The sequence below is a fragment of the Bos grunniens genome, chromosome 10 (genome assembly GCF_055505025.1).
Source record: "Bos grunniens cultivar Pamir isolate PY7600 chromosome 10, Bosgru_T2T1.0, whole genome shotgun sequence".
NCBI lineage: Eukaryota > Metazoa > Chordata > Mammalia > Artiodactyla > Bovidae > Bos > Bos grunniens.
This window is the reverse complement of record NC_141174.1, coordinates 57583626-57607993: the sequence shown is the minus strand read 5'-3', so window position 1 is coordinate 57607993 and position 24368 is coordinate 57583626. Positions and strand designations below refer to the sequence as shown.

Sequence of the window (24368 nt, the reverse complement as noted above, 5' to 3'; positions counted from 1 at the left end):
GGCAGCACTTGGAGGGCTTATGAAGGGATGAGGCCCAACCCACCACCCTAAACAGGGTCAGTCCTTGAACCCAGCCTGGCCCAGCAACAGCCTCAGAAAGCTGGCTGAGAAGGACCGTGCAACCTGCTGCTTCCTGAACTGTGTCACTGATCCTCCAAATGAAGAGTGGACTGTGCTGATTTCAGTCAAGAGATCTGGGCTCACCCAATTATTAGGGTCAGGGCTTCTGCCTACACCAGGTAGCTGACCAGGGCCGGGGATGGAGGGTAGAGAGAATCCTTAATCCTTCATTTGTAGCATCGCAAGAGCCTCCTAGAGTTCCAGACGTCCTACTTTTCTTGGCATTTGTTTGGCCTTAGTTTAGCTTCCATACCCGCTGACCACTAAAGTCGCATTAAATAATTTTGCCTTCTGTATTAAGGGGCAAACAGAGCAGCTTTGAGGATCCCCAGCCTTGGTTCAGTGTAAAGAAAGATGGCAGGTTGAGGTGTTAAGACTAGGAAAGAAGCCATCTTCATCCTTTCAAAAACACCTGCCTGGGCCCTGCCCTGCCTGCAGCCCTTTGATGATAGGGTTTGCAATAAAGTAGCTGCTTCCTTTGGCTTTCCCGGCAGACACTGCCCACTGCCTCCAGTGTGCGCACCGTAGATGGTGGGCGGCCCTGAGGGTGGGTGCAGTCCACAGAGGCAGGCAGGAAGCCTTGGGCAGCTGAGGCTCACTTGTGATCTTCTTGTGCTCCAGGTGCTGCTGCTTCTTTAAGAGGAAAAGGAAGAAGACCACCCAGCGCCACAAGTGACCAGTGCCTCCCAGGAGTCCTCAGGCCTTGGGGACTCTGACTCGATTGCACCCGCAGCTCCTGCCATTTCTCATTGGAAGGGACTCCTCTGTGGGGGGAGGGTGGAGATCCAAACCAAAAAGAAGAAAACAGATGCCCCCAGAAGGAGCCAGTGTGGGCAGCCAGGGCCCAGTGGGTCAGTGGCCACCCCTACCTGCGTAAGGCTCTGAGCAGGTCCCAGAGCCGCAGGTCCTCCACTGCTTGCCCGCTGGGCGGCCTGGTTGACTCTCCTTCCTATTGTTTACAGTGAAGGTGTCATTCACAAAAACTCAAGGACTACTATTCTCTTCCCATCCCTTAGTTTACTCCTGGTTCTTGCCCCACCCTCCATCCTCTCCAGCACACAAGCTAATGAGCTGAAGGCTTTGTCTGCTGAAGGAGTTTAAGAGGCTGGGGGTGTGGCCAAGAAGGTGGGAGGTAGGTGCAGGCCCAGCTGGAGGAGGACCTCCGCCCACCAGGTGTGTTGGCGCAGCTCCCTCTCCGTGCCTGTGCAGCCTCCACCCCCAGCTGGCCGCGGGGTGCAGGTTACTCCCTCCATCCCTCTTGTGAAGTTACACTGTAGCACGCAAGCTGTGAGAAATCTGCAGTCTACTGTCCCTGCGTGTTGGCGCTCTTAGCTTTCTTGACAAGCGAACTCTGTTCTCCAGACAGTAGTAGTAGAACGTTGCAAGTTGTTCTGAGCAAAGGAAAAGACTGACTTTATTGCACTTTTAGTTTTTTTTTCCCCTCTTTTTCGTTGTCGTTTTAACACAGAAAAGAACCATGGCAGATGCATATTGTGTCTGGTTATATTGGGATTTTTTACTTTTTTTCTGTTTGGAGGGGGATGGGGCCAGCAGCCAAGCCATGCAGAGAGAACATGGGTCCAGAGGACGTTCTCCGTGGAAAGGGCGGGGTCCGCAGCACCCGGAAGAGGAGGAGCCAAACTCTGCCCTTCTGAGTGAACACTCAGGTTGGCAGGGAAACATACTTGAATTTTCATTCGTCTTCTCGGCTGCTGAAGAATGTCCCTCCCAGAGCCTCTTGACCTCATCAGCCTGCAGTTTGGACAGCCTCGCTCTCCAGCACGTGGGAGGAGCCGGCCAAGCCAGACTGCGACCAGGAGACAGTTCATCCCAGAGAAGGAGATGGTTAACAAAACCGGAAATATCTGTTTCCTCCACTGCCAGGGACTTCCAACTAGATAGCCATGTGACTTCTTTAGTGACTCGGGGGACAGAATTAGTGATGAAACAGCCACCACCATATTGCCACTTAGTGGACAAGAAGGAGGAAAGTGATCCTGCCTTCCAACTGCCAGAGGAAACCTCAGGATTTGGCTCATCGCAGGGGCCAGGAAATAAAATTGGTGTGTACTCTCTGCCCCAGTAGATGGGTTACAGCATTTGGGCTGGCCTGCCTGCCTTACCAGAAACCAAGCATCTGCAGATCTCCCAACAGGCCCATAGCAGCAGGCTTAGGACTCAGTACCTAGGGCTCTGAGTGAACAGGAGGGTGGGGCTGGTTAGTGCTGGAAAATTCCAGGGGAAAGGAGACGGAAATGAAAGGTGTGAAGTCATCTCTAGATAAGACAGCCACATGTCTAGAGCCTGTACTCCCCCGGCCACTCTCCACGTCCCCCATGCTGTAGATACACGTGCTGCCGTGAAGGGTCTCAGTTCCTCATTCACTGCTTGAAAAGTCATCAATGTGTGGAGTTAATCTCCTCATCTTGATTTTCATTTGAGTTGAGTGACTTAATCCAAGTAGTGATTTCTCATTGCAGAGATGATCAAGGAGACAGGATTCAGTCCGTCAGAGAATGAGGTCTTGTATCTGGGGGTAGAGAGAGCTAACCATGGGGGAGAGTGACTGGTGACTTAGTTCAGAGGTTTGGGGAACATAGTAGTGCCTCTGGCTTGAAGAGTAGAGCTGTCTTTTGGACTGGAGGGTGTGGGCCTACTCCTGGTAGTTGCTATTTTCCACAACAGGTCCCTTGATGTATCTTAGTGGAACAGTTACTGGGCTTCGCTTGTGTTCCACTGGGCCTTGGCTAGGAAAGACCACTTCATTGACTTCAAATTTGCCTAGCTTATGTAAAGATTGTGATCTTTAATTTTTTAAAAGAAGTTTTCCTGTAAATAAAACAGAATGGCTGGGAGATGCAGGGACATACCCTTTCCCCACAAGAATTTTGAATATTGGGGTTTGCTTCCTTGACATTAGCTGGTGGTTCAGGCACTGTCACTGAAACTTAGATAGTTTCTCATTTGGCATTTGGGTAACTTCTCAATTTGCGTAACTCTAACGTCCTGTACAGAATCTTTTCCTTCCACATCCCAGTATAGAAAAGGCCTGCTTCTCAAGGGAGGGCAAGGGCAAGTGGCGAAGTCTGGAGCATCCCTGGCCCTCCATACTCCACTAGGTGCCTCCCCACTTCCACAAGGAAAGCAAGGGTAGTTCCCAGCTTGGCTGCAGGGCGGGCCCTCTTGAAGCTGGATTTATGACTTTTGGGGGGTCTTAAGTTTGTTTTAAAGGCTGGCTCTTGGGGGACTGAGCCTGAGCAGTTGTGGGGGGGTCTTCCTAATGCACTATTCTCACCCTCAGCCTCCCACAAATCTCTTATGAGATACTTGATTTTTCATAACAAAGTGAAACACCCAAATTTTTCTGGCATGCCACGTAATGGCAAGTAATGATCCTCCCAAGGCCATTGGCACTCCAGGGTGGTTCCAGACCCCTGAGAGATTCTATTGTGATCTTTTAAAAAGAGTACCTAAGGAGTAATGTGGCCATCAGTTCTCTCCCCATCAGCACATCTCATCAGGGCTGCCTCCTCAGCCCTGTTGCTATCGTTGCTTACCTCCATTTCTCGGCCAGGTCCTCTGGCATGGGCGCTCCCTGCACCTACTGCCCACCCAAATCCGCTTGCTCCATAGTCCGTGCACTTCCCCCACTTCACAGCCGTGATACCTAGGGGTCTTCTTCGGGGCTGATGGAGTTGTTGCTGAGTTAGCATTAAGCAGTAACAACAGCCGGGGTTCTCCCAAGCAATGCTGTCCTTCAGATTGCATCCTGAACAGATCGAGGCAAGCAGGCCAGGAATCCGCCAAGATGTAAACGGTCCTCCCCTGTGACCAGAGCGTGACCGTGTCTGTGCAGTCTGAGCACATAAGTGTCAACCACTTGCTGTGCATCCCTTGGCGTTCCCCAGTGATCTCACTCCAGATGGCTCCGCAAGGATGGAGCGTGTGCCAGCAGCTGAGTACTCTCATAACTGCCTTCATTAACATGCTCCTGCCATTTGGGGTCTGTCCAGGAGGAAACGGTCTGGGAAGGTACAAAGTCAGGTGACTAGGTTGGCCTTCAATTAAAGCCCCGCTGTACTTTGGAATGCAGGGGCAACAGCAGATAGCAGGATTCTGAGTTTTCCAGAAGGGTTGATTGCCTGTTCATTCTCAGTGAACTCCAAGTTCATAGAAATAGCCCCTACCATTAGCCAGAAGAGGTGTCCATCGCCTCGAAAGTACCTTCCAACTTAGTTCACTGGAAATGTACGTTGCGAGTACATATTCAGTGTTGGTTCTCAGTGTTAGTAACCACTTTTGTTGTCAGAAATAAGTGAGGGTGACATTATGTCAGAGTGGTTACTAAAGATCATAGCCTTAACCTTTTTTTATGCAAAAGACAACCTGTCTCTCTTCCAGTGAGCCACATGGCCTGCAGTTTTCAAAAATAAGTGCTTTCATGGCAGCCTAGAAAGTACCTCCTCTGAGGACATTGACCTTTCATTTAATGCATGTCTATATGCCTCCTGTGTCCCAGTCACCTCTTCTGTTTCCATATTGACACCAGATTTCATTCTCAGTGAACTGCTCTGCCAATGTTGTCTCCAGTGTCAGAGCCATGTTAGGGCTAGAATTTCTCAGATCAGGAGCTTGCAGTGCCATACAGCCAGCATTGCCTTTGCTAGGCCACTGCCACCATCCCCACCATTGATCCAAGGTGGGCAGATGAATTCTAGAAACCTTTAGGGGGCCAGGATGACTCGGCACCCCATCTGGTTTGATGTGAACAACAGGCACTTTTCTCTGGAGTTCTTGCTTTTGCCAACTCCAGGGCTCCAGAAAGGTCCTGCCTAGAGGCTGACAGCCAGTGAGTCCCAGTCTTCCTCCTTATGGTTTGCTAGGAATCAAAATGGGATGCCTGTGGGTTGTTGTTGTTGTTGTTTTGGTGGGGAAAGGGAGTGATTTTGTTTATGAATAAGGAAACCATGGCCCTTTTGAGGGTTTGCAGTGTCTTAAGCAGTGTTTTAGCCACAAGTAAGGAATCTTGGAAATCTTTGATCAATTAAGCAGTCTTAAAAATCTGTTTTTCCTAATTCCTTTTGCAGGTGACTGAGTGCAAAAGGTTTCTCCATTGTATTCAAAATAGTAAGTAGGTTCCCTGGATATAGACAGTAGTAGTTGACATATTTCCTTAAAAAAGCAAGCAGGAAGTCCACTCCAATGTGTATTTGTAGCTCAGCTTGTATTACAAAGGAAAAAAGTGAACGTGTACTCTGTATATTTCTAGTTTGGTTACCAAACGCCATGTTATAAAAGAACCTCAGTTCTGTGGACGGAATTTATTTTACTGTTGTTCTAGTACTCCTCATGATCATCTTCCCAGTGCCATCACCACCTTCATCCATGGTAAGAAGCGGGGATGCCATGCAGTCGTCCCAGTAACACACAAGAGGACAGCTGTCCTGACTGCCCCTTTCCCGCAAATCCCCTCTTTCAGAGCAGGTGAGACATTTTCAGTGATCCCCTTCATGAGCTCCAGACCAAATCCCAGGCCAGCCCTTACACTGAAAGCTTTTCTAAAAGGCTTATCAATCTGTTAGGAATGTCTCAGGAAGATGAGCCATTTCTTGGGGGGAGGGGTGGGGGAAGGGAAGGACTATACAGATGGGTGTGTGTGGTTGCATTTGTATGCCTGTGTGTGTGTGTGTTTGCATATGCCAGCGCTCATCTGTGTCCATTTCATTTCCATAAAGACTCACAGCCCACCTTAAAAAAAAAAACAGCCCAGGCTGCTGACCATGTGTTCCTGAATATTTTCAGAAGTAAACAAGAAACAAGTGAGTTTCTAGTGTAGCAGCAAGCTCTGGGAATGAGCCCCATTTATCAAGCAGAAGAGTAAACAGCAGGAAAAAAAATAAGATGAAACCAAAAATATTATAAGCTCCCCGCCATGGAAAATAATGTTGATTCAATTCCCATTGGATGTATACATGCTCTAATTTATTATATTATTATTTTGTCTGTTTCTTACATCTTTGCCCATTGTACTTTTAAAAAGATGTTGGGATGTTGATTTCAGTTTTTTTTAAGACTAGATAATGTATAAATCAGCTGTGGAAATGAGTTTTAATTGATGTGTGGATGTGATTATTGTTAAATGCCTTTTTTTTTTTACCTTTTATTTTAGATACGTAATATTGTTTCATAAACCCTGGCACTGGTCTGCAAAGCTCAGCTGTGAAAATGAAACTTGTAGTATTTTTAAACATGAATGTCAATTTCAGGTGTATTTGAAATGGTTCCTCCAGGAGAGAGATTTGTACACCATTTAGTAAAAACTCCTCTGCGGAGGAAGTAGCCTTCTTTGAAGTGAATGGAAACGGGCCTTGATATTATCTCAGAGTAGCCCATTTCCTAGGGCACCATGGAAAACACAAATGTGATCTTTAAGTATACCTCTTCTCCAGTCTGGGGAGGAAAGGACTCAGTTTGCACCCTTTTTGTATGTAAAATAAAATGTCTTACCTTTCTTGGCTAATTTTGCTTGGTTGGTTGGTTTGGTTTTAACCTCTCCTGGTTCATTTGTAACTAAGTATCTAGCTAGGACTAACTTCAATATGATTGAAGCCTCCAGGAATGAAAATAATGCCTGACATTTTCACATCTTGCATCATTCTTTTGGGTTGAACATTGCCCTAGCCAGTGCTTTAAAGATAAACATTTCTGGAAGAATTTGGACATTCATCACTTACTAGTTCCTGTATCCCTGTAGTTCTTCAGTGCTAGAATACCAGGAAGTTAAGATCTGCTCTGAAACAACTAGGAAATGGCAGCTTTGTAATTCTGCTCTGCTAATGAGGAACATGGAGAAGGCAATGGCACCCCACTCCAGTACTCTTGCCTGGAAAACCCCATGGACAGAGGAGCCTGGTAGGCTGCAGTCCATGGGGTCGCGAAGAGTCGGACACGACTGAGCGACTTCACTTTCACTTTTCACTTTCATGCACTGGAGAAGGAAATGGCAACCCACTCCAGTGTTTTTGCCTGGAGAATCCCAGGGACGGGGGAGCCTGGTGGGCTGCCGTCTCGGGTCGCACAGAGTTGGACACGACTGAAGCGACTTAGCAGCAGCAGCAGCAGCAATGAGGAACATCTATACAGACAGAGGTGTAACTATGTAACAGTCTAAACTCACCAGTGCATATTCAGCACAAAACTACCACCAATCTGGCCAAGATTGTCTGGTTCCAGTTTTTTCTATTACTACTCAATACTACTTAAATGGTCTTCCTTCACTAATGAAAAACACCTGTAAGATCATCATTAGAGTAAGCTTCCTTGGAGGCTCAGTGGTAAAGAATCCGCCTACCAATGCAGGAGTGAAAGCGAAAGTCGCTCAGTCATGTCCAACTCTTTGCGACCCCATGAACTATACAGCCCGTGGAAGTCCCCAGGGCAGAATATTGGAGTGGATAGCCTTTCCCCTCTCAGGGGATCTTCCCAACCCATGGATGGAACCCAGGTCTCCCGCAATGCAGGCAGATTCTTTTACCAGCTGAGCCACCAGGGAAGCCCGCCAATGCAGGAGACATGGGTTCAATCCCTGGTCAGGGAAAATCTGAGAAGCAACTAAGCCCATGCGCCACAACTACTGAGCCTGTGCTCTAGAGTGTGGGACCCTCAACTACTGAAGCCAGCACGCCCTAGAGCCCCTTTAACGCAACAAAAGAAGCTACCGGAATGAGAAGCCCACTCACCATAAGAGTAGCTCCCGCTAACCACAACGAGAGAAAAGCCTGCGCAGCACTGAAGACCCAGCACAGTCAAAAATTAAAAAAAATATTTTTTTAAGTCATCATGAAAAACTTCATACTCAGAGCACTGTATCCATCAAGCTTATTCTTTCCCCAAAAGTCGGGGGTTGGGGGGCTGGGGTTGCTGGTGGAAGAAAGCTACCTTTAGGCTATTTTAGCATTCGTTCCTCTTGTGGAGAAAGGTTGCTCTGAAAACTAGCTTGGTAAACAATTTTTCTCAGCGTGCAACAGCGGGCCAGGCTCCTCTATCCATGGGATTCCCCAGCCAAGAATACTGCAGTGGCTGCCATTCCATTCTCCAGGGGATTCTCCCGACCCAGGGATGGAACCCAGGTCTCCTGCATTGCAGAAGATTCTTTACCATTTCAGCCTCCTGGGACGGTTATACAGTGAGTAGGCACAAACGTACCCTGAGTTTTTGAAGGTTATCACACTCAAACCCAATTCGGTGGTGACTAATCCTTGACTGGCCCACACGGACAAGGACAAGTGTTTTCTTGCCCCATCCACAGACTTCCTAACCTAAAGCATTGGTCACCAACTGCCAAACGACTTCCACTCCCAGAAAGGCGGGGCAGGCCACGGGCTCTTGTCTGCTGGGGCTTGTAGTCTCTTCAGCAGCCCAATCCCTGGGCTCTTGGAGGCGGTGCCGCCTTCCGCTGATCCCTTATCGGCGAGCTGCGGAGCCAATGAGGCTGCAGTAACGTGGCAGCCACCCACGAGCCGGCGTCTCCGCCCGCCCCAGTCGGCGAGCCGGGCTCCGCCCCGCCTCGAGACCTACCATCCGGCGCCCAATTAGAGGGGAGGAAATGGGGCCCGCCTCCCTCTCGGAGTCCTGTAGGAGCCCCGGGCCCCCCCGGATGCCCTCTGTGGAGGCGCTGGGTCACACGTCACCGCATCCCCACCCTCTTCCGGCCTCGGCTCCCGGGCCGCGCTAGCTTCTGCCGGTGGATGCTGCGCCTTTCGGAGCGGAACATGAAGATCCTATTCGTCGCCGCCCTGGTTGTGGGCTCCGTCTTCTTCCTGCTGTTGCCTGGACCATCCGCGGCCGATGAGAAGAAGAAGGGGCCCAAAGTCACTGTCAAGGTCTGGCCTCCCCTTTCCAGACCTGCCTGGCGAGGCCCGCCCTCGCCTCCAGGGTTCAGGCCTTGGCCTAGCTGGTTACATGTGTCCGGAGCTTGGGCCTGGGTGTCCTCGGCTTTGGCTCTGTCCCTCCCTAGTCTCCCTGCTGGGGCCTCTTGATACCTGGGCGATCCTCACGCATTCAGACAGAGAATGACCCGGACCCTCCCCGATCGCCCGGCCCTGACCCAGCATGCCCAGCTGGGGCCGGGCTTGCAGATTTTGCAAATACCCCTGGTGCCAGGGAAATGGTGAAAGATCGCGTCTGCCAGATTGTTAGTCCTTTCTCTTCTTAGGCAAGATTTTAGTCACTTCCAATTCCAAAGCACAGCAGTGTAGTTTAAACCGGAGTGGTGTGCTTGGGCTCCCCTCTTTATGGTTTTTTCATGTTAATTTTTAGAATCTGGGCCCATTATTTATTTAGAGCAAAGGTTGTTACCCAGTAGTGAAAAGAGAGTGTAAACTAACACATGGAGCATTCATTAGATTTTCGTGGGGTTTTTGTCGCCACCTAAATCAGATGCAGAAACACTGCTATTAAAGTATAGTTCTGTTTTTTCTACCATCTCTGGGTAGTTTCTTGGCCCTTCAAACCCTAGGAAGATCCCTTTTAAGATGCTAAGTTTTAAATGGCCTTTTTCCTCAGGTGTACTTTGACCTGCGAATTGGAGATGAAGATATAGGCCGCGTGGTCATCGGTCTCTTTGGAAAGACTGTTCCAAAAACAGTGGATAATTTTGTGGCCTTGGCTACAGGAGAGGTAAGTGGCTGGAGTCAGGGTAGCCAAACTCAAAGGCAGCGAAGTTTGGCAAGTAGGGCTGACGGCAAACTGACCTGCAGAACGTGGCCCACCCACAACAGTGGCCCGCACAGAGTACCAGCTGTACCCTCTGGCCCTGTGATCCAGGAGTATCGTGTCTTGCGAGAGTTTTAAAAACTAAATCCAGAATGAGAATTTTTCTCTTTTTTTTTTTGGAGAAAAATTTTCATCTTTGAGTAACTAAAGGAAACATCTAGGGAAACTAGCTTGTGGCCTCTGCACCAGAGTGAGAGGCCCAGAGCTTTCCAGGTTTTAAGGAACTGAATTCCTCATTTAAGAAAGTTTGCATTCCAGCTTCCCGTTGCATCAGCAGGTAATTTTTCTTTTTTTCTGTCAGTTTCTTTGCATTTCTAACTGTGATTTGATTAGGAAATGAAAGGGGAAAGCTAGAGGCATTATGTGAAGGGGAATTGTATAAAGGCCCAGGAACGTGGGATCTTCGTCTTTCCTGGCCTGGACTTTGGTCACTAGTCACCCAGTAGCACGTTGAAGGATGGATCTGCGGCAGGGCTTTCTCTTCTGCAGGGCCTGTCTAGTGTCTGCCTCGTGCCTCATGCCACGTTCTCACCTTCCTATCCCTTTTCCTAGAAAGGATTTGGCTACAAAGACAGCAAATTCCATCGTGTGATCAAGGACTTCATGATCCAGGGTGGAGATTTCACCCGGGGAGACGGCACTGGAGGTAACCTCAAGTACTCTGGGCATAGGGGTGTCTCAGGGCAGCCCCCAGGGCGGGAGGGTCAGGGAACCCAGTACAGAGGAGAGGGAGGAATGGGTTTCAGGCAGACGTAGGAGCATTTTGCGCAGCTGGCCGACATGCTGATCTAGCCTCTGACATTGCCCACTGTACCTGCTGGGGGGAGGGAAGCAAAGCAAAACACACCCGAGGTGATTGTAGGTCAGGTGTGCAAAGCTCATGTGCTGACCTTGGAGGCCCCACAGGACTGAGAGAAATTGCTTCTCTCAGAAATTGGCAGTCTCCCACCAGAGAGCACTTGACAAGAGCTGCCAGTCTGATGCCTGCACCCTTTGTACAGTAGGACAGACACACTCCCTGGACTAACCCGCAGGTGTCACCACACTTGGGTGTACAGCCTGTCGTTCTCTCAGACCGCAGCTGCAGCTCACCCAGCCGATCAGGATGAGGATACAAAACAAAAACAAAATCAGTGGGACAGCAGCTCACTTTTACTTCCAGTACCTGAAGAGTCACCAACAGGCTGTGACACAGCTTTTAGGGCCCATGCTCTGTCCTCAAGTAGTTTATCATTTAGGTGGGAAGAACTAGGAGAAATCACTAGCAAAGTGACACAGGATGTAAGTCGTAGTTGGCTGGACGAGAAGGACAAGCAGACGTGACACAAAGCACTGTGTTCATGGAGTGACGCGCTGCTGAGTGTCGGCCACCTTCTCACTTTGTGACCGCAGGCAAGCGAGGCCTCTGAACCTTAGTTTCCTCGTCTGTAGAGTTAGGTGTCAGGATTTGTGGGTGCTGGGGGTGGTGAGGTGAGATTTTGAGTGTGCAGCGCTCAGCGAGTGGTAAGGAAAGCCAGCCATCCTCGAAGCACTGACAAGCGAAGGACTCACTTTGGGCCAAGGGAAAGTGGTAGCCACTCAGTTGTGTCTGACTCTTTGCAGCCCCATGGACTGTAGCCTGCCAGGCTCCTCTGTCCATGGAATTCTTCAGGCACGAGCACTGGAGTGGGTAACCATTCCCTTCTCCAGGGGATCTTCCTGACTCAGGAATTGTCTCCCACATTGCAGGCAGATTCTTTACTGTCTGAGCTACCAGGGAAGCCCACTTTGGGCCACGGTGATCAAGAAATAGGCTTGCAAACATGAGGATTTGAGCTGGGTCCTGACTGGGGAGAATTTGAATGGGCAAGGAAGAGGCAGGGTTAAGGCATGCGTTCAGATCTGCGGCAGGGGCTTGGTCGAAGGTGGGTCAGGAGGGTGGAAGTGGAGCTCCCACCAGGAGCCCAGAGTGGCAGGCCGGGGCCAGGCCCAGGACCCAGGGCTTTGTCCTCCATAGAGTGAAGATCTGCTGAAGACTTGAATGGGAGCAAGGCCTGATGGCAGGGGAGTTTTGAGGGATAATGTGGTGGATTCAGGACATGGACACAGGAGAAGCAGACTGGCAGGGGGTTGGTATAATCGCCCCTGCGTCGAGCAGTGTGAGCCTGAACCCAGAGAGGATTCCTACAGGTTAAGAGCAGAGATTCGAGAACCAGACCACCTTGGTTTGAACTCCAGCAGTGCTGCTTCCCAGCGAGGGTATCTTGTGTATCTTGTCTTCATTATCTTTGAGGAGGAGGGGGCTCTTAGGTCCTGCCTCATGGGGTGGGTTTTTTTTTTAATGTGTCGGATGCTTGCACCAGTCCTCTGGCATCCCGTTCCCACTCTGAGCCTCAGCTGTGATTGCAGCGGCGGGGGAGCGGGCACCAGAAGAGAGGACGGGGGTGTGGGGGCGGCACCGACAGCGTGCAGAGGGGAACATGTCGAGAACAACCGACGTCTGGAGAGAAAGACGACCAAGTATATTGAGTTTATAGCCTTCGCTATCCATTGAAGTTTGGGACTCCTTGTATCTTGGGAAAGTGAGGGGAGCTAGGTAGGTTTATGGGTTTTCTGGATAGCAGCAGTAGTCAAAATCCTGCAGTTGGCTGAGTTTTACAAAGGATTCTCACATGGGACCCTTTATTCTTAAGGAGTTGACAATTTTCTTTTTACATTTCACAATACACATAAAGATAGCTTATTTTTGGTCCCACTACTCCCCTCCAGAACTATCCTCAAGAGGCTATCTGTCTGGTTGAGTCATGAAGGAGAAGAAAAAGGTTTCGTATGCAAATAAGTTTGAAAGGTGTTGGGTAAAACAAAGTGCAAATCACTCCTTTGCTGCTGGGTTTCTTGGGGCCTCTAGTGCACCGTGTGACTCTCACGGGGATGGAGGAGGGTGCAGTGTTTTCCCCTGGACCTAGCTTTGGGAGTTGAAGTTAGGGTCTCTGGAAGGTCGGGGTGGGTAGAGATGTGCTCTTGGCTCCTGTCTCGCTCCCAGGCCCCAGACCCTCCACACACAGACATAGTACACGCACTCAGAGCCACCTTTTATTTTGGGGTTCAGTTGTCCATGAGGCTCTTGACTTTCCAGAACGCGCATGGCAGCCCCTCCCCACTCATCTCTCTTCCTGCTTGGTGCTTCCTCAGCATCTTCTGTGCGCTTAGGAAGAAAAGCTGGTCAGCTGTAGCAGTCCTCCTTTTCTGGAGGGTTCTTACCCTCCCCTGCCCCCTGCATCCTGCCCAGCACCTCTTCTCCACTAAAGTCTCCACGGCAGGCCTCTGAGGCCTCATCCAAGGCCGTTTCTAATCTGTGCCTTACTTGAAAGCCATCAAGCTGTCTTCTCACATCATGTGTACTGTCCACTCAGCCTAGCCTCATGCCCCACTTTGGCTGTCACCATGGTTTGGCTCCAGGGCCAGAGGGTGGGAAGCTGGTATGCGTGTCCTTGTCCTCCACTGGAGCCTGGCCTGCACGGGGGACAGCTTCGGCCTCTAGAGTCCTCACCCCAGAGATCTGCTTTGTTGCCCACCACCCCAACCCTAGCTCCCTGACTTCCTCTTTCTTCTCAGGTAAGAGCATCTACGGTGAACGCTTCCCCGATGAGAACTTCAAGCTTAAACACTATGGGCCCGGCTGGGTGAGCATGGCCAACGCGGGCAAAGACACCAACGGCTCCCAGTTCTTCATCACGACAGTCAAGACTGCCTGGCTAGATGGCAAGCACGTAGTGTTCGGCAAAGTTCTAGAGGGCATGGTGAGTTTGGGGGGCTGAGGCTATCCCTGAGCAACGCCCCCTCCCCCCCACCCCACCGAGATCTGACAAAGACCAGGGCAGGGGATCCATATATTTTATCCCTTTCCCAGAAGGGAACATACAGATTCAGACCAGTTTTTATTTGTGCAAATCTGGGGTGAATCGTGAATCAACAGCCTACCTCTATGCCCCCAAGTTCTTTTTCTTGTTTCGGCCGTGGCACGCAGGATCTTAGTTTCTCAGTGAGGGATTGAACCTGTGCCCTCTGTGCTGGGCAAGTGCATTCTTAACCACTGGACTACCAGGGAAGTCTTGCCCCCAAATTCTAAATTCCTCCAGGCCCCAGGCAGAGGCTGACCAGGAGGCCCCTTTGAGGCTTCATAGATAAAGCCCCTTCACCCTGTCACTCAGCCATGTCATGGCCCCACCGTTGGTTGTACAGGGCCAGCTGGACACGCTGTCCTGGAGAAGCTACTCAGTACCCACTCCCCGTCCCCCCACTCCCTCCCCAACATACCCCTAGCCCAGCCTGGGTGGTACTTCAGAGGATCAAAACTTCTGCATCCTCCTGTTGTCAAAGCTGGGTTCTCTCTGACCCGGGTGGGCACCCGGTCACGATGCCCCTAGGATTTTGGTGCCTTGTGGTTTGTACGCTGTTCATCACGTGTGGGTCTCAGCCCTCCCAGCTGCATGCTGGGGCCTGTGCCCCTGGCGGGGCAGGCCTGACACTCTGCCTTCCTCCCCAGGATGTAGTACGGAAGGTAGAGAGCACCAAGACTGACGGTCGGGACAAGCCTCTGAAGGACGTGACGATCGCAGACTGCGGCAAGATCGAGGTGGAGAAGCCCTTTGCCATTGCCAAGGAATAGGGCCCCAGGGACCTCTTCCCTTTGAGCAACTGTCTGTGTGGCCCTGTCGTCCTCCCAGGGGTGAAGATAGCCCGCCACAGGGCTCCGTGCGCGCTGGCCCCAGGGCTGGCATCTTACAGGGCGGGCCCCTCCCCTCCCATTCCATGGGCCCAGTTTTGTAACAAACTCCTACCAACACTGACCAATAAAAAAAATGGTGTTTTTTTTTTAGTAAGCAGTGTATGCGCTGGGTTCTGGGCCCTTCAGCACCTTCCAAGTCTAGCACCAGCTGGACTGGGGCTCCTATGGCAGTGGTGCCAGTCCCCTCCTTGGCCGCCTGCACCCTTTCCCCAGGTGTTGTGCACAAAACCTCAAGTCAGAGCTTCCGCTACTTGCTTCTAAACCTCGCCAGCTACTGAGCCTCAACCTTTGCATGCCCTGCCCTCCTCCTCCACTAGGAGGAGGGGAGGGCATGCAGCTGCACCTTTTCATGAAGTGCTGGTCACTCAGTCGTGTCTGACTCTGCGACCCCATGGACTGTAGGCCACTCGGCTCCTCTGTCCATGGGGTTCTCTAGGCAATACTAGAGTGGGTTGCCATTCCCTTTTTTAGGGGATCTTCCCAAACCTGAGTGTTGTGCAGTGCAGGCAGTTTGGCGGGCTATGAAAATTATAAAGGAATTCTCCCTTGATTCCCTACTCTTTGTTATCCCTGCTCTGGCCCCTAAGTTCTAGGATTCCACTACCTCAGATAGCAGTGCAGCTGAGTTCTGAGCCCAGAGGGGTGGGGATTGGCGAGTCCTGGGTCCAGGCCAAGGGCGGCCCAGCTTGAGGACTGAGGGCGGCCTAAGCTGTTGCGCTGGTCAGGGTGTCGGCGGCATTGGAGCAGGGTGATGGGCGGCCTCCGGCTGGGCTTCAGCTATGGTGGCATTGAAGCCATAGAGGCCCTGGAGCACGCCCTGCACCACCACGCTGGGCAGAGGCTCTAGGACAGAAGGAAAACAGGAGGAAGGGGTAGGGGCCACCAGGCAAGAGAAGGGGTGGGGTGGCCTGCAGCTCCCTGAGTTCCTGCCCATAGGCACCTCCCCCATCACTGCCATCACCCCGCCCCCCACTCCCGGGAGCAGGAGGAGCCCATGCCAAGGCAGCAGGTAGCAGCTGGCCACCCCAAATGACACCTTGGCATTTCCAGTTCACTTTCTGTTCACATCTGTGGTAAAGCCAGGCTGGTGAGGAATGAAGAGCAGGGGAGCCGAGCTCATTTCACCAAGTCTGCTCCCTGGAGAATACAAAGACTACAGGGGCAGCAGGGAGGTGTGGCCCCAAAGGAGGGCAATAGGGAGATGCTGCCCGGGGGTCCTGAAAGCGGAGAGATACCAAGTTCACCCTCCCTCCCACCCTGCTACTAAATGTGGGCCCTAAATGTGGATTATAAGTCAAGAGGAACCATCTCACCTGGGGATGGGGTGCAAATGTAAGGATCCATGGGGAAGCTGACGACAGGCCGGTGATACGGCTGCGAGCTAAGAAGAAAAGGGGTCATGAACAGTGGAGGGGGAGGCAGAGAAAAGTCTCGGGTTGGATGGAGACTAGGAACTGATATCACCAAGGACCCGCAGGGGAAAAGTGGGCAGTGGTTATCAGGAGGCATCAAGGTGAAAACCTGGACCACAGGGACAGGCCGGAGGTGTGAGGCCCTAGCACATGGCCACGAGGGGGCAGCAGGAGCCCAGGGCAGGTGGAGACTTGGACTTGCCTGTTGTCAGGCAGGCACTCCCCCAGGGAGCTGAAGAGAGTGGCTGTGAACTGCCTGGGGGAGCCTGAGGCAAAGGTGGAGATGCGGAAGCCCAGACTTTCACCTCCCAGGGGACTGCTGCTTCTATTTGTAACAGACTCAGTTCCGGAGGCAGCTAGGGTAACGAAGGTGCTCCAGAAAACAGCCCCTCCACTGGGTCAAGAAAATTACCAAGGAGGTCATATCTCAAAGAGGAAGGACCAGGCTATGGCCTGGTAGATACGAGAATGAAAGGGGCTTGGCCTCCTCACCTGCTGGCTACAGAGAACCCCATCCCCCCAGCCCTGGGGCCCCTCCCATGTCAAGCCCCTGTAGGGATGGATGCTCACCCCCGGTTGCTGGCCTTGGGGTCTGTGGGCCAGTGCCGAAGACTCAGGAATTCCAGTAGTTCCTTGGGCACATCCTGGTTCAAGTATAGGATGCCCTGGAGAAGAGAACAAAGGAAACCTGTAATCAGACTGAGCCGTGTAATATGCAGAGCCTGGTGCAAAATGAAAACCTGGGGCCCTTCCGATAAAGAAGTTCAAGACAGCCAGAGCAGAGCATTAAACCAAGCTAGAGCCCTTCTAACAGAGAAGGCAATGGCATCCCACTTCAGTACTTTTGCCTGGAAAATCCCCTGGACAGACGAGCCTGGTGGGCTACAGTCCATGGGGTCACTAGAGTCGGACACGACTGAGCGACTTCACTTTCACTTTTCACTTTCATGCATTGGAGAAGGAAATGGCAACCCACTCCAGTGTTCTTGCCTGGAGAATCCCAGGGACGGGGAAGCCTGGTGGGCTGCCATCTCTGGGGTCGCACAGAGTCGGACACAACTGAAGCGACTTAGCAGCAGCAGCAGCAGCAGAGCCCTTCTAAAGGACAGAAATGGTATGGACCTAACAGAAGCAGAAGATATTAAGAAGAAGTGGCAAAAATACACAGAAGAACTATACAAAAAAGATCTTCACGACCCAGATAATCATGATGGTGTGATCACTGACCTAGAGCCAGACATCCTGGAATGTGAAGTCAAGTGGGTCTTAGAAAGCATCACTACGAACAAAGCTAGTGGAGGTGATGCAATTCCAGTTGAGCTCTTTCAAATCCTGAAAGATGATGCTGTGAAAGTGCTGCACTCAATATGCCAGCAAATTTGGAAAACTCAGCAGTGGCCACAGGACTGGAAAAGGTCAGTTTTCATTCCAATCCCAAAGAAAGGCAATGCCAAAGAATGCTCAAATTACCACACAATTGCACTCATCTCACATGCCAGTAAAGGAATGCTCAAAATTCTCCAAGCCCGGCTTCAGCAATACGTGAACCATGAACTTCCTGATGTTCAAGCTGGTTTTAGAAAAGGTAGAGGAACCAGAGATCAAATTGCCAACATCTGCTGGATCATGGAAAAAGCAAAAGAGTTCCAGAAAAACATCTATTTCTGCTTTATTGACTATGCCAAAGCCTTTGACTGTGTGGATCACAATAAACTGTGGAAAATTCTGAAAGAGATGGGAATACCAGACCACCTGACCTGTCTCTTGAGAAACCTGTATGCAGGTCAGGAAGCAACAGTTAGAACTAGACATGGAACAACAGACTGGTTCCAAATAGGAAAAGGACTATGTCAAGGCTGTATATTATCACCCTGCTTATTTAACTTATATGCAGAGTACATCATGAGAAACGCTGGACTGGAAGAAACACAAGCTGGAATCAAGATTGCCGGGAGAAATATCAATAACCTCAGGTATGCAGATGACACCACCTTTATAGCAGAAAGTGAAGAGGAACTAAAAAGCCTCTTGATGAAAGTGAAAGTGGGGCTTAAAGCTCAACATTCAGAAAACAAAGATCATGGCATCCGGTCCCATCACTTCGTGGGAAACAGATGGGGAAACAGTGGAAATAGTGTCAGACTTTATTTTTGGGGGCTCCAAAATCACTGCAGATGGTGATTGCAGCCATGAAATTAAAAGACGCTTCCTCCTTGGAAGGAAAGTTATGACCAACCTAGACAGCATATTCAAAAGCAGAGACATTACTTCGCCAACAAAGGTCCGTCTAGTCAAGGCTATGGTTTTTCCAGTGGTCATGGATGGATGTGAGAGTTGGACTGTGAAGAAAGCTGAGCACCGAAGAATTGATGCTTTTGAAGTGTGGTGTTGGAGAAGACTTTTGAGAGTCCCTTGGACTGCAAGGAGATCCAACCAGTCCATTCTGAAGGAGATCAGCCCTGGGATTTCTTTGGAGGGAATGATGCTAAAGCTGAAACTCCAATACTTTGGCCACCTCATGCGAAGAGTTGACTCCTTGGAAAAGACTCTGATTCTGGGAGGGATTGGGAGCAGGAGGAGAAGGGGACGACAGAGGATGAGATGGCTGGATGGCATCACTGACTTGATGGATGTGAGTCTGAGTGAACTCCGGGAGTTGGTGATGGACAGGGAGGCTTGGTGTGCTGCGATTCATGGAGTCGCGAAGAGTCAACTGAGCGACTGAACTGAACTGAACTGAGAGCCCTTCTGAGCACTAGCCCCAGGTGACTACAGAGATTCACCCATGAAGCCTGCCTGGCCTGTGAAAGTGAAAGTGAAGTCTCTCAGTCGTGTCTGACTCTTTGCAACCCCGTGGACTGTAGCCCACCAGGCTCCTCCGTCCATGGGATTCTCCAGGAAAGACTACTGGAGTGGGTTGCCATTTCCTTCTCCAGGGGATCTTTCCAACCCAGGGATCGTACCCAGGTCTCCCGCATTGCAGGCAGACGCTTTAACCTCTGAGCCATCAGGGAAGCCCAATGCGGGTGGCAGAGACCTCCGGGGCCTGGCCTGTAATTAGGCATAACTGTGTGGGAGAGAGGGGAAGGGCCTCCACCCTTATCATGAGGGCAGCACAAGATCTCACTCTGGAGGAAAAGAGAACAAGCCTTCATCTTACTGGGATCACCTGTCTGCTGGCCCCCTCACTCAATCCTACCAATTCAGAGAGGGATGTTTAGACCCATTGTGCATGAGTGCCAAGTCACTTTGTCACGTCCAACTTTGTGACACTATAGACTGTAGCCTGCTAGGCTCCTCTGTTCATGGCATTCTCCAGGCAAGAATACTGGGGTGAGTTGCTATTCCTTTCTCGAGGGAACCTACCCAACCAGAGTTCGAACCTGCATCTCCTGCGTTGCAGGTAGATTCCTTACCACTGAGCCATCAGGAGGAGCCCATTACCTTTTAGAAAATTGAGGCTTAAAGTATCGGCCAATAAATATGGGTCCCCCTCACCCCATGTCCCCACACTTCTGTGCTTGGGTCCCCCCTCTGGTCCTGTGGACTGAGGAGCAATAGAGTGAGCCCCACACAAACCTGGATATAGGCCTCCAAGCCCTGCCGCCGCTGCTCCAGCCCTCTCGTCCTCCAGTTGGGCAGGCGTTTGGAGGGGAAGTCCGGCACTTTGTACAGTTTCTTGATCTGCCAGGAGGTTACCACGGTGCGATCACAGCATCCAGGTGGAGCCCTCAAGCGCACTTCATCCCAGCCAAGAGCCCTCTCGGGTCCTCCCCGCCGCCACTACCCCCAAACTTCAGGCTCTATCCTGAGACATACCCGCGTGGTGAGTGGCGGTTGGGACAAGTGCGAGAGGCGCCCCCAACTGCCCACCTCCGCCCCCAAGAGCCAGGACGCCAGACCGGCCGCCCAGGGGCACGAAGAGCACAGGCTGGGACCTGCCCAACTTTGCGCCCTTTCCGCAGCCCGCGGGGACGTCTGTGTAAGACCTGAGCTCTCCTGGGCCTGGAGAGGTAATGGGGGTGGCAGAGACCTCCGGGGGCCGGGCAGGAGCCGGGCAGGGGTCCGTGGGTCGGTGGTGGGCACAGCCTTACCCGCTTGTGGAGCGCGTGGAACTCTCTGTAGCGCCTCTGCACGACGTGTCTGCGCCCGCGGCACAGCACCTCCACTCGGAACACCTGGTGGACGCCGGCGGGCCAGCCGGGTGCGCGTCAGACCCGGCGCGAGGGCGCAGGCGGCCCCGCTCCCGGCGACGCCCCCAGCCCACCCTCCGCCCGCAGAAGCACAAAGCGGCCTGGGAGCGCCGCTGCTCTCCAGGGACCCTCCCACGCTCCCACACACTTGGGGACTCTGCCCGGTGCAGTCAGTCCCTCAGGAGCCGGGACCGCCGTCGGCAGGGCTAGCAAACCCCAGCGCCCAGAAACCCTCGACAGGGTGTCCCCCGACCGCCTGGGCCGCCGCGCTCGGGCGCCGGAGCCCGGAATGCGGGGTCCCCATTGCATTCGGCGCGGGGAAATTCGGTGGGTCCCCGCGCCCCTTCCCATCCACTGTCCCTGCTCACCATGTGGCCTTTCTCGGGCCCCACCGACGGGATGTGAACTTCCAGCATCAGCGCGCAGCTCGCAGCCAAACTCTCGGAAAGCGGACCCTAGACCCCTGCGGGCCAGCCCCGCCTCCTCGAGCCTGCAGGCCCCGCCCCGGGCGTTCCCGCGCGCCGCCGGGTCCTGCAAGGGGCCGATTAGGCTGGACCCCCGGCGGCGGGAAGCAGGCGCGGCCCTTTGAGCCTAGTGGGACGGCAGTGCGTGGGGACCTTTCAGCAGAGAGGCATCCTTTTGTCAACGTGTCCACATTCATCGAGTGCGCAGTGATTGCCAGGATTGCGGGCTAGCTCAATTTCACCTGCTCTTCTTTGAACGCCTACTAAGGATTGTAAGCACCTATGGATGCTGGGCAAGCAGGGAAGCTGGGCCCAGACCAACCAGGGACGTCCCTTGCATTCCTCACACCCTTTCCCAGGACCAGGTTGCACTTCCATGTCCTTCCTTCCACCTCGACGCACGCTGGCTTTGATTTCCCCTCTCCCCCAGCATTCACAGGCCCCACCATTAGGTTTTCAAATCCATTCCTCCATTTCAATCATCTTTCAGCCCAAACTTGCATCAGGTTGGGGAGAGGCAGTGCAGGGACAAAGGCTCTGCTTTAGAAGTCAGACAACATGGGTTTCCCCAACTTCTATCTCTGTGCTCGTTTGCAAAACTGGGATAATATGCCTCCCTCAGGAGAGTGTAGGAATGTGAGTGAGACGATCCCTGCTAAGCCTTCAGCAGAGTAGATTTCGAGAAAATGGCAGTTTGTGAGCTCATCCTGGAGACATAGGCGGGTGGTGTTGGTGTACAGGACGATGGATGGGGAAGAGGGCTGTGGCAGGTGACACTACGCTGCTCTTGCCCATTCTTCTGGCAGAATCTTTTTGGGTCTGTGGCAGGATTTAATCCAGAACTCTCTCACCTGTGCTAGTAGGGGCTTCTGCTCCCAGCTCTCAGCGCTCTTCCCCGCCCCCATAAGGGAGCTGTCCCATTCAGCACAAGCCTTCATTCCACTGACTTCTCCCCAGAGAATCTTGGGGGCAGTGGAGGAAGGCGGAGGCTCCTGCCTCCGAGAACTCATACCTAGCAGAAGGCTTCATGGTGGGAAGGTGCAGCAAGCAGAGTACCTGTCTTTGCAGTTGGGGTTGGGGGACCATGGGGTCACTCCCTCCCTCCTCAGTGCAGAGGTGCTACAGAGCTGGAGCAGAAACCCCCTACTCCCATTCCCAGCTCAGCCCCCAGAGAGGCTGAGAGGAGGACCCCATATGGGAACAAGCAAGTCTCATCAATACCATGTCCTACACCATTTCCTCCCAAATTCCATCTCACAAGGGTGCCAGAATCAGGAAGCTGAAACTTCCTAGAAGGGAAATGACCCAACATGAGGAGAAGTGCTGGGATTTCATTTCCTCCCTTGCTCTCTAGTCTCTCTCCAGTCAGGGACCCTGCACTTCTAGTCCTCTCTGGGAATGCTCAGACCTCTAAACTTCTTGGTCACCCATCCTAAGGAAGGTCTGCCCTCTATTCCTACCACCCAGATTGCTGCCACATCTTCTACATCTTCTAATGGACCTCGCCTTTCTTTCTCGCTGCTCTCCTTCATACAAAGTCCACTCTATACCTAGCAGCACCGACTATCAAGGTTTCTGCTTAACAGTGTCCAAAGGCTTTGCGTTATGCTTAAAACAAACCCCACCCCCCTTTCCCCCCAACCCCGCTCTCCAGAGCTCTAAATGACCTGGCCCAGCCTCCGTATCTCATTTTCTCTCCTCCCGTCGCTGGCATGGGGCTCCAGACTCAGTGACCTTCTTCCAGTTGTCAAACCTAACAAGCTCCTTCTGCCTCAGGTCATTTATACTCACTGTTTCATCTCCGTGTAACACCTGGTGGGCTTTGCCTAAAGCTTCCGATCCTTAGCCTAAAACTCACCTCTTCAAAGATGCCTTCCTTCCTTACCACCCTATTATAGCACCCTGTCTCTGCACTTAATCCAGTATTACTGCTGTGCTGTGCTTATTCGCTCAGCCATGTCCAACTCTTTGCAACCCCATGGACTGTAGCCCACCAGGCTCCTCTGTCCATGGGGATTCTCATCAAGAATACTGGAGTGTGTTGCCATGCCCTCCTCCAGGGGATCTTCGCAACCCAGGGATCCAACCCAGGTCTCTCACATTGCAGGCAGATTCTTTACCATCTGATCCACCAGGAAAGCCCAAGAATACTGGAGTGGGCAGCCTGTCCTTTCTTCAGATCTTCCCGACCCAGGAATCGAACTGGGGTTTCCTGCATTGCTGGTGGATGCTACATCTGAGCTACCAGCCAAGCCCTACTATTTTTTTTAAATTGTGTTTCTCCCTGGTGTCCCCAACTCAGCATCCAGATTCAGTACCATCGGCTCAGGGACATGGTCTCTTGCCAGCAGTTTACCACCATGGTCCAAGCAGGTAGTGGACACCCAGAAGAAATATTTGTTGCTTGAAAGATTATATATATGAATGAAAGGTGGGGGGGCAGTTGTGGTGGGGAGTGGGTTGTTGGATAAAGCCTGGGAACAGGAGGGAAGGCCTGGGAAAGAGGCAGGAAGGGAGCAGCGTTGCTGAAGGGTTACAGGAGAGCTTGCGGAGGGACAACAGGAATCCTCTTCCCACCTGCGGAGGCAGACACCTAGCTCTCACTGTCTGTTACCCTGTCTCTGCAGACGGTCATCTACCTTATTCATTTGTTCAATTTTCAGATGTTCCTGAGAAGTCTCAAATCAATGGATTTTCATTCCCAGTTATAGGAGATTTGATGCACCTGATGTGAAATATCTTGTAGGAAATATGCAGCTCCTCTTGCATGCTAAGTCGCTTTAGTCGAGTCTGACTCTGTGTGACCCTATGGACTATAGCCCGCCAGGCTCTCTGTCCGTGGGATTCTCTAGGCGAAAATACTGGAGTGGGTTGCCATGCCGTCCTCCAAGGATCTTCCTCACCCAGGGATCAAACCAGCATCTCTTGTGTCTCCTGCAGTGACAGGCTGGTTCTTTACCACTGGTGCCACCTGGGAAGCCGCAGATCCTTACTCCATGGCATTTCATTCATGCTGCTGCTGCTAAGTCGCTTCAGTCGTGTCCGACTCTGTGCGACCCCAGAGACGGCAACCCACCAGGCTCCCCCGTCCCTGGGATTCTCCAGGCAAGAACACTGGAGTGGGTTGCCATTTCCTTCTCCAGTGCATGAAAGTGAAAAGTGAAAGTGAAGTCGCTCAGTCATGTACGACTCTTTGCGACCCCATGGACTACAGCCTACCAGGCTCCTCCGTCCATGGGATTTTCCAGGCAAGAGTACTGGAGTGGGGTGCCATTGCCTTCTCCGATTTCATTCATACATGAGTATAAAGATTCAAAACAAATCCTGGATCTGGAGACATTTATATCTTTGGGGAGATAAAACCACGTCCAGAGACTATTTTCCTGTAAAGAGGAACACCTGACATGATGTACACTCCAGAGCAGTTATTACTGTCAAAGGAGAAGTTTGTTTCCTGTATACTTTAAGCGTTGGCCGGCTCCCTATATGAACACTGAGCTAAGTTCCAGACTCAGGTTATAGGGCCCTGACGGCTTTTCTGAATGTGTAGGCCTGGCAGGCAGTCTGATCCCCTGAGTTTTCCACAAGGTCGCTGGTGAATCTGATGCTCCCGGTTGGGGACCATGTTGGAAATGCC

General features: G+C 51.9%; 3 protein-coding genes across 14 annotated transcripts in view; 2 read left to right on the top strand and 1 right to left on the bottom strand.

The window, feature by feature from the left end:
* The window catches only part of CSNK1G1 (casein kinase 1 gamma 1), a 155133-nt gene extending 148493 nt beyond the window's left edge, over nt 1–6640 (top strand). For 5 of the 10 annotated variants that reach the window (XM_086321475.1, XM_086321473.1, XM_086321463.1 and 2 more), the window contains one exon: nt 742–6640. In XM_086321475.1, the coding sequence (XP_086177601.1) occupies nt 742–796 (55 nt within the window). In that variant the 3' untranslated portion in view covers nt 797–6640. The remainder of the gene's footprint in view (nt 1–741) is intronic. The other 5 variants (XR_015134733.1, XR_015134732.1, XR_015134734.1 and 2 more) reach the window with 2 other exon arrangements.
* Nucleotides 6641–8842: 2202 nt separating this feature from the next.
* Nucleotides 8843–14756, top strand: PPIB (peptidylprolyl isomerase B). The gene is made up of 5 exons (XM_086321478.1): nt 8843–9002; nt 9685–9798; nt 10447–10540; nt 13489–13673; nt 14420–14756. The coding sequence occupies exons 1-5, from the start codon at nt 8868–8870 to the stop codon at nt 14540–14542; spliced, it is 651 nt and encodes a 216-aa protein (XP_086177604.1). The 5' UTR covers nt 8843–8867; the 3' UTR covers nt 14543–14756.
* On the bottom strand, nt 12954–21611 carry SNX22 (sorting nexin 22). 3 transcript variants are annotated; one of them, XR_015134735.1, is made up of 7 exons: nt 20636–21341; nt 20169–20252; nt 19654–19758; nt 16645–16739; nt 15976–16043; nt 15267–15505; nt 12954–13078 (listed from the first exon to the last, which is right to left on the bottom strand). XR_015134735.1 is itself a non-coding variant. In XM_086321480.1 (7 exons), exons 1-6 carry the CDS (start codon nt 20681–20683, stop codon nt 15714–15716), a joined length of 486 nt encoding a protein of 161 aa, XP_086177606.1. In that variant the 5' UTR covers nt 20684–21611; the 3' UTR covers nt 14721–15505; nt 15699–15713. The 3 variants fall into 3 exon arrangements, 2 of the variants coding, with proteins under 2 accessions (XP_086177605.1, XP_086177606.1); XM_086321480.1 differs by lacking the exon at nt 12954–13078 and adding an exon at nt 15699–15799 and having other exon boundaries at nt 14721–15505; nt 20636–21611; XM_086321479.1 differs by lacking the exon at nt 12954–13078 and having other exon boundaries at nt 14419–15505.
* Nucleotides 21612–24368: the final 2757 nt, after the last annotated feature.

Excerpts from the sequence above, each read along its gene's own strand:
- PPIB (XM_086321478.1), top strand. The coding sequence starts at position 8,868 with ATGCTGCGCCTTTCGGAGCGGAACATGAAGATCCTATTCGTCGCCGCC. Across the intron at positions 9,003-9,684 it reads GGCCCAAAGTCACTGTCAAG|GTGTACTTTGACCTGCGAAT; the intron begins GTCTGGCCTCCC and ends CTTTTTCCTCAG. Across the intron at positions 10,541-13,488 it reads CCGGGGAGACGGCACTGGAG|GTAAGAGCATCTACGGTGAA; the intron begins GTAACCTCAAGT and ends CTTTCTTCTCAG.
- SNX22 (XM_086321479.1), bottom strand. The coding sequence starts at position 20,683 with ATGCTGGAAGTTCACATCCCGTCGGTGGGGCCCGAGAAAGGCCACATG. Across the intron at positions 20,253-20,635 it reads GGCCCGAGAAAGGCCACATG|GTGTTCCGAGTGGAGGTGCT; the intron begins GTGAGCAGGGAC and ends GGCGTCCACCAG. Across the intron at positions 16,044-16,644 it reads CCCAAGGCCAGCAACCGGGG|CTCGCAGCCGTATCACCGGC; the intron begins GTGAGCATCCAT and ends TTTTCTTCTTAG.